Raw genomic sequence first — 8,932 nt, 5'->3', positions numbered from 1 at the left:
AAAAAAAAAAAAAAAAAAAAAGACAGTAAAAAAGGTAAGGGAATTTCTTTTCCTTTTTAAGTTTTATGATCAACATACAAAATTTCACATATTGCCTTGCTTTAAGAAATGAAAATGAGAAGATAATCCCCAATTTCATAATTAAAGCTAAGATGAACCCCAGGATATTAAAAATTTCTGAAATCGCAAAGAAAATGCTCTTACATCTCATTTGCAAAACTTGAAATACGTACACCCTTCACTCAGCAATTCCACCCCAAGAACTATCCCATAGAGAGGAAGGTGTGCATATGTCAGGGCATATGACAAGGCTGCCTGGTGAGTAACTATCTGAAGATCAATAGGGAAGTAGCTTGACCCAGACCTATTCATTAAAAAGAATAACTTAAAGCTACACCTAATGACTTGGAGGAGTTTAAATGCATGCTGAGTTGTAAAGCACACAGAAATCCACACAATATGATCCAAGTTGTTTAAATCACTATTACAGCTTCATCCATATGTACGAGTATGAATGTATGATTACATGAGCATAGAAAAATATGAAAATATTCACCCTAAGCAAGTGCTCCTCAAACTACTTAACATCAGAATCATTTGAAAGTTTTTTTAGACACCAATTGCTGGTCCAGTTGCTGCAGGGCATCTGGTTTAGTAGGTCTGGTGTGAGGCCTAGGATTATGTATTTCTAGTAGATTCCCAGGGAATGCTGATGTTTTAGAAACCACTGTAGTAGATAACTCTTATCCATAGGAGTTATCCAAAAGGACTGAAAGGGGAGAAATGGAAGAAGGGAATAGCATAGGAATGTCCAAGACAATAACAAGCTTTTCCATATGATTCGACTTATCAAAGGCATTGTGCATGTGTGTGTGTGTGTGTGTGTGTGTGTACATATCCAAAACAAGTTCCTAACAGGACTGTCACCAGAAAACTAGTGGAAGTTATTCCAGAAATGAAATTTCAAGTAGTCTTTATCCTTTATAATTTTGCTTATTATTATATTCTTTATAATGAACAAATGTTAACTTCAGTAATTTAAAACAAAATCATTTTTATTGAGAAAAGGGGAGGAAAAAAAACTTTGGAACCAACAATTTCTTAAGAAAGAGCTTTTCTGGGCTGGGAATTTAACTCAGTGGTTCTGGTGCCTACCTCGCAAGTACAAGGACCTGGTACCAAAAAGAGAAAAAGAGAGAGAGAGAGAGAGAGAGAGCGCTTTTCTGTTTTGTTCATAGCACTAAATTGATATCTTACGAAGCCTAATGTTAATATGTAAAACTAAAAACACAATGTAAAAAAGGAAGATCTTGAACAGGTAAATAAGTAGAACTTCTATTTTTTTTATAACTCTCTGATTCATAAAAATTTACAAAAAGTTAGCATAAAAAGAAATTTTAGGGCCAGGGATTTAGCTCAGTGGTTCCACCACCTGCCTTGCAAGTGCAAGGACCGGAGTTCGATCCCCAGTACCAAAAAAAAAGAAAAAAGAAAAGAAAAAAAAGCAATTTTATGAGACTGATGCACTGCCCACTGCGCTGAGGCAATAAAAAGAAATTTTAAAGTTCACTTTTTAAAATACACAACTGCCTTGTGAGTAAACATCTTCCTCTTTTAAAAATTCAATTAAATATACAGTAAACAAAAACTCGCCTCTTAACCTGCCTTTGCATTGCTTCCTATATATCTTTATGTACAGATCAGAAAATAACAAAAATAAGGCTAAGATTAATAACCTAAAATCAGACAAAATCAAGACAACTTTATGACTTCTACTACAGGACTTTCAAGCACCCAGGCGATGTCACTTAGAGAGCTCTAAGGTAGAAAAGCAGTGTCCCAAATAGGTTACATGGATTCTAATTCACACTTTTCCAGGCTTTCACAGATCTCCTGAGACTCAATACTATATGTCTCCTAGCTTAAAACACACCTTCTGATACCAGTTCATGATTGAATTTGAAAATTCAGCCTGGTTGTCAAACAGACCACAGGGCTCTGCTATTTTTTCCTGCTAGGAACAAACAGCCTGGCTTTCCAGAGCTGAACTTTGGGGTCCCCTTGAGCAGATCCAGGAAGCTGCTAAGAGGCTCAAAATTGTTTTTATGGTATTCACATCCCAAAATTCTGAAAAATTGATATGAAAGTCTCAGCCACCAGTCTTGCCAGTTTTTCCCTGGTCTTCTGTTGTCAGTGTCTCTTCTCCTTCAGTAGCAGCTCACTCACCACAATGGTTTACTGCATTTTACAAATTAGAATTAGCCTGTGGCTGATTAGAAGAACAAATGAAAATTCCTACATCCCCAAGATTAAGACAGAGCATCCTTCCTAAAGATGAACAAACAGAAAAGAGCCAGAAAAGTCTACATCACAAGACACAATCAGAGGCTGTACCTTCTTCTGAGACAAATTTTTGGGAGGACAGAAAAGCAATTTTAAGTTCCTACTTTGTGTTCACGATATAATACCTAGCCTCTACAAAACTGTGGACACAAGAAAGCCAACATAGCCCCAAATATACAGAAACAAAAATAGTAAAAGTTAAAACTGTGCTGGCAAGCAGAAAAAAACAGAAACTAGACACAACAAAACTTAAGTAGAAAACAAAGATAAAAACCTGCTTCAAGAATTCAATCCCATCCCCGCATAAGACAAAACAGTCAAATCCTTGAATATTAGTTATTGCAGAAGTAGAAAACAATAGTGGGAGATACAAAAGAGGAAATCTTCTTTTAAAAATTGAAAGTTTTCTTCATAGATCCAAGCAAGTTACACAGGGAATTAAAACAAAAAACCATCTATAGGGGTAAAGACATCTAGCATCTGTAGGAAGGGTTCTCCATACTGACTCAGAAACAGAAGTATTTTTGATTATAAGAGTGCCATGGAAATTCAATCGAAGCAATTTATAGACAGCGGGATAAAAATCACTTATAAAACCCATTTTAGTGAGGTACCCTTTTCTGAGAAAATGGATAGAAGTTGGAGAATAATTTCTACCATTTTTTTCTTCCAGGATTACTAATCCATTCAAATAATTTAATTTTTTTTTAATACTTGCAGGTTGAACCAGAGCCTTTCCACTGAGCTACATACCCATTCTTTTTTTATTTTTTAGTTCCTCTCTATGTCATTAAGTTGTCCAGACTAAGCCTGAACTTGGAATCTTCCTCCCTCAGCTTCTCAGAGTGCTGGGATTACAATCCTGCACTGTCATGCCCAGTGAATCAATTTATAATAAGATTTTTCCGGGGCATCAGTATACAGTGATACATAGAAATATTATATAATTGTAAAATACCACCCCAATACTAGAAGAAAATACATTTGGACCTAATATCCATATGGAATGAGTTTCTAGGCCCCTTGTGGATACTAAAATCCACTGATGCTCAAGTTTCTTATAGAAAATGGCATAGTATTTGCATATAACCTACACACACACCTCTGTATACCTTAAATCATCTCTAGATTATTTATAAAACCAAAAGCAGTATGACTTCTGCATAAATTATATTATATTTTTTCAGGAATAATGACAAGAAAAAGAATCCATACATGTTTAGCACAGATGCAGATTTTCTCCCAAATATTTTCAATCTGTGATTGACTGAAAAAGTAGATGCAAAGCCAACAGATATAGAGGACCAACTGAAAGTTCTTAGAAGGCAGAGTAGAGGCCAGCACCCAAGACACAGAGACAAACCGTGGCATAGCTTTTATATCTGCCCTGGATACACTCTGCTCATTTGGTGAAATCTGATTTAAGACTACCTTTCATTATAATATACTCTTGCCAAGTTCTTCCTGAGGAAGAGTCCACATAGCCAGATTGGCCTAAAGCATTTTGCAGTAATTTTACCACAAAATAAACAAAACAAAAAAAAGGTAAGTATGAAAAGTGGGACACAACCCTTATAAAGACAAAAAGTCATTTATGATAAATACATTAAATATTTTTCATCTAAGATATCATCAATTATAATAGGCATTTTACATTCCACTAAAAAAAGGAAAATGCCAAGCATGACATATTTAATTACCTAGAATCTTATTTTATACTTATCAAACAAGCTCCTCTAAATCAATTCATACATAACTTATCATGGATCATGCTGCTGTTTGCATGTCTTTCTTTGTACATAATAACTTTGCCTTTTAGTGCCAAATCATGGTGAAATCATTTCAAAAGCAATTAATTTATAAGTAAAAAATAAGAACTTGAGTGAAATAAAGTGACAGCAATCTGAACAATCTGTGACCAAGGTCACAGATGCATAAAGAATCTGCCAGGGTGCAGAGTGACTGTAAGAACATCTCAGATCCTGAGTAAAATGAGAAAAACATTACACCTTACAGGTGATGATACATTAACCTCTCAATACAATATTTATATGGGGTAAGATTCTGACATATTTTCTTAGTACCTTTCTGTACTTTTCATTTTTCTTCTAATGCATATACTTTTAACTATAAAAACTCTGTGTGTGTGTTTGATTCATTTAAATGTCTTATCTCCTTTGCCCATTTGTATTGTTAGCTCTTCCGCTAGTCTGGTCTTAATCTAATAGGTCTATGTTCAAGTAGCCACACAAGGATGTTGATCAACTACAATATTTTATATCATGGTTAGTTTTAAGGCAGCGACACAGGAAGGTTCATTCATGGAAAGTAACAGTAGGACTCAGGAGTATTTTATAATCTAGTTTCCAGCCAGTATTTTTTTTTATCTTTAATTATGCTTGGACCTGCAAGCACATTTTATGTTCTGCAAATCACAGTCTAGAGAGAGAACTATAGACCACTGGGTAACCCAGAAGGCGGCTTTTTCATTATTCTGAAATCCATTTATTTTATTATCTTGTCTTCCTCCTGAGAACCCAGTGGTCTATGTAGTATGTGGAGGAAGGGATAGAGGTATATGCTAGCTGGGTAGTGAAGTGTGGGACACAGACAAATACACTTTTATTAGCTGAATCTTCTGATTACCTCCCTCCAGTTTTCTAATATTTGATTCTAAACCACAGTCACCCAACATATCCATACCTACCTGTCCAGGTCCACCACCAACAAGGCTCTTTCCCAGTGGAGGAGCAAAGATGGGGCCATCTACCATTTCATGTGTGAGGAACCAGTATCCTTCCCTGTTGCACCAAGGAACTGGTCTCAGAATCAGAATCCTCCTTTGACCTGGAGGGCTCATCTGACCAGAAATCTCACTGAGCATGGGTCTCTGAGCCTCCATTTCCTCTACATGTATCCTAGCACCCTGCCTTTGGCGTTCCTAATTCATACTTTAAGACACAATCATCACCAAGCCACACTTGGTGTGGCTTTGACTATCACTGGATGTTATCATAAAATAATATGTTCAAAACTTATCCCTATAAGAGAACTAAGTGCTTATGAGCCCAGAAATTATATAAAGATATTATTCTAAAGGAAGTATAATTAAAACTCAGAGTCCGGGGATTTAGCTCAGTGGTTCCGCCACCTGCCTTGCAAGCACAAGGACCCGAGTTCGATTCCCAATACCAAAAAAAAAAAAAAAATACTCAGACGTTGGAAACAAGAGTCAACCAGTTGTAAAAGGCTCTCAGTAGCAAACAAAATATTTCTCCTCACATCAGGCAAACGGTTTGAGTTAGGAAAAAGCTCCATGGACCTGAAGCCCAGTGCTTTGTGACTTACGTAAAGAGGGACTTCGCTGCAGCTCAACTCCATGGCTTCTGCATCTGCAATGAGAGCAATAAAGGACAGCAGTTATTGTAGGGGTTCCACAGCAACTGGCCCTCAGACCCCTTCCTGGCCCCCAGCTCAGTCATCATCATCATTTGAAGGGATGGGATAAGGCATAGAAAAACATCACCAAAGAATAAAGAGAGCTGGAGAGGCGCACAGTGGCAGAGTCCTTGCTGCCATGTGGGAGGCCCTAGGTTCCAGACCCAGCACCACAGAAATAGATAAGTATATATCTCCCAAGCCCACTCTCATTCTTGTACATATATGAGGAAACTCTACTACCTTAGATGTTATCCCAGAATAGGAATATTTCTGAAAGCCAAGGAAGGACAATATTAAGCATTTGGAAAGTTTTGCCTTCATTCATCACTTGCTTGATGGGCTATTCCAAATAATGTCAAAATCTACTTTTGTCCAGATGAGGCAAAGGGGCATAGTGACAAGATTGTCCAGTGGCCTTTCATATACAGGAGGCCAAAGATCTGAGTGGCTTCACTGGCATGAACACAGTGTGGGTGTGGGGTACAGTCCACTGTCGAGCTACCCAACGTCTTCACCAGTTGTATGCACACACCGCTGCCTCTGAATGGCCTGCCTCTTTAAGAACAGCACACAGAGGTGTCTATGAAGGCAGACAGAGAAACAAAGTGTAGTGTGTGCATGCAATAATACTACCATTCAGTATTCAACCTTGGAAAGGAATAATGTGGTGACACTACAACAGGTTTGAACTTTAACAGCGTGGTGTGCAACAAACCAGACAGATAGGACAAATGGGGTATGGTTCCAATTATATGAGCTATGTAGAGTAGATAAACTCAAAGAGACAGAAAATAAAACGGTAGTCCCAGCAGTATGAGAGTGGAGAATTTAGTTTCATGGATTTTAACAGACACAGAGTTTCATTTCTTACACTTTGAAAAGTGTTCTAGACATAGATAATGGTGATGGTTGTGCAAAAATGTGATTGTGTTTACTGCTACTAAGCTATACACAGATAAATAGTTATTTTATGGTGAATGATGAATTTTATGTTATATGCATTTTTGCCACAATTTTTTAAATAACTGAAATAGTACCCAGAAGCTGCCTTCCTGATTAGAAGAAAAAGAGCCAGCAACACTCACTGCACACTGGCTGTGGGTCCAGTATTACACAATGGAAACCAGAAAGGGGTCCGGCCCTCAAAGGGCTCCAAGTGAACAACAGAGACAGAGATGGGGAGACAGCAGAGAGCAGGCTGCAGGAGGATTCTGAATGGAACACTCAGGGAGACACACTGCCCCTCAATGTCCCCCACACACCTCCAGCCGCCACCCCACCCCAAACTCCAGGCCCAGCCGGGCTCTCATCCCAGGTCATGGCCCCAACAGTACTTTCTTTGGGGTACTTCTAAGAAGGCAGGCACATGGCAAGCTGACGGGTGACATGTTGTACAGTGATGCTCAGAGAATGCACATGGCAAGGAAGAGAACATGGAAAGTTCTATTTTTATTATTTTGTCTAAATCACTTAAAGTGAGTTTTCCTACTACTTCATACACAGGCTGACATGGCAGCCTCTAAGGTCAAAGTAATGCTCCATGAGTCATCTTGAGGGCTTGGCACCAGGGCCCTTCTCAGCCCTGTGCCCAACATACTATGTCCTGTGAGCATTTTTGTGGATCCCCTAAAATGGGCTGGGAATGGTAACTGAATTTCTAATGAAACTAGCTCCACAAACTGGGCTAGGATGGTTAAGCTTGCTTGTCAAGTTGACTGGCTTCAGAGACCCAGGAGATGAGGAAAGCACACTTCCACGTACGTGGTCAGAGTGGGACACATTGGCAGGACCTTGGGGACTACATCTGTGACTGGCCCCTTCCTCTCTGGTGCTGCGTCCCTGCTCTCGGCTTCCTGGCCACCCGGAAGTAGCTGTGCTCCACCGCACCCTTCCGTCATGTTCTGCCCTGGAGCCAGCTGCCCATAGCCAAAACCTCTGAAACCACAAACCCAAATACATCTTTTCTCCTTTAAACTGCATAAGTCGTTTTGTTCTAGCAACAGAAAGGTTACTAATGACTACATGGACCAATGGCTCAAAGAGTTTGGAAAAGAAATTTCAAATTAAAGAAAATACTAACAAGCATGTAACGATGCCCTTCATATGAATTCATTTGCCAGCCACACTATGAAATAAGAAGAATATCCAATCCAAGAAGAGTGATAGGATGATAACCGCAAAAGTCTAAATTCGTAAGAAAGTATTAAAAATGAATTTATAGCCACTGGCACTGATCATAACTCTCATCCTAAATGTCTGCCACTCACCAAGATACTAGAAATTTTTCATCTGTTTATAGTACACCATATTCAGTTCCAGTCCTTTACAAAATTTCACCAAACTTGACATTAAAATGAAAAGACCCTTTCAAGATTTCTTAACAACAAAAGAAATGCATTGCCATAAGAATCATAGTGGTTTTTATAAACCATCAGAGAAACTCATTATTCTAGATAATTAACATACACTAATTTAAAAAGAAAAATTGCAAAAATAACACACAGAAAGAAAAATGCTAAAATGCATTCCTTTATGAGTAAAACCATTGAAGACTGTTGAATATTTTAAAAAAACAGCTGGGTGTGGTGGTGTATACATATAAACCCAACACTTGGGAAGCTGAGGCAGGAGGATCACTGTGATTTCTAGGTCAGCCTGAGATATATGAGTTCAAGGCCAGCCTGAATTATAATACATAGTGGAATCCTGTCTCCAAAAAACATAACAAACAATTTTTTTAAAAAAGGAAAAAACAAACCAAGTATATTAGAACAAATTAAAGTGTGGGGAAGGTTTGCTATACACTTAAAGTACAGATTTTTTCCATGGTTCAGCTTATGATACTTAATAGATTTTATCTAATCATAAAACAGCAAAAACGAAAAGAAAAAATTTCATTTTTGATAAGAATGTAGACATACTCAGAAATGTGAATTGCCTCTTTAGCAAAAAAATAACATTCTATAGGAAAACTGTTCAAGTCCAATTACTGAAAAGGTAACTGTTGTGAAAAGTCTTGTTTTGTTTTGTTTACTCCTGGTACTGGGAATTAAACCTGGGGTCTTTACTTTGGCATCTTTTCCTTTTTTTTTCTTTTCTTTTTTTTTTTTTTTTTTTTTTTTTTTTTTGTTTTCTTTGGTTTTTTTTT

General features: G+C 37.8%; 1 protein-coding gene across 2 annotated transcripts in view; it reads right to left on the bottom strand.

Annotated features, from left to right (window-relative positions):
- Positions 1–8,932, bottom strand: part of Arhgef28 (Rho guanine nucleotide exchange factor 28) — a 300,102-nt gene that overhangs the window by 242,099 nt on the left and 49,071 nt on the right. The window contains exon 2 of one of the 2 annotated variants that reach the window (XM_010635168.3): positions 5,692–5,735. In XM_010635168.3, the coding sequence (XP_010633470.1) occupies positions 5,692–5,724 (33 nt within the window). In that variant the 5' untranslated portion in view covers positions 5,725–5,735. Of the gene's footprint in view, positions 1–5,050; positions 5,120–5,691; positions 5,736–8,932 lie in introns of those variants that run through there. The other variant, XM_033761423.1, reaches the window with a different exon arrangement.

The sequence above is a fragment of the Fukomys damarensis genome, unplaced genomic scaffold (assembly GCF_012274545.1).
Source record: "Fukomys damarensis isolate Sample0158 unplaced genomic scaffold, DMR_v1.0_HiC HiC_scaffold_1, whole genome shotgun sequence".
NCBI classification, from domain to species: domain Eukaryota; kingdom Metazoa; phylum Chordata; class Mammalia; order Rodentia; family Bathyergidae; genus Fukomys; species Fukomys damarensis.
The sequence above is the reverse complement of the archived record's forward strand: the minus strand, read 5'-3'. Positions and strand labels throughout refer to the sequence as shown.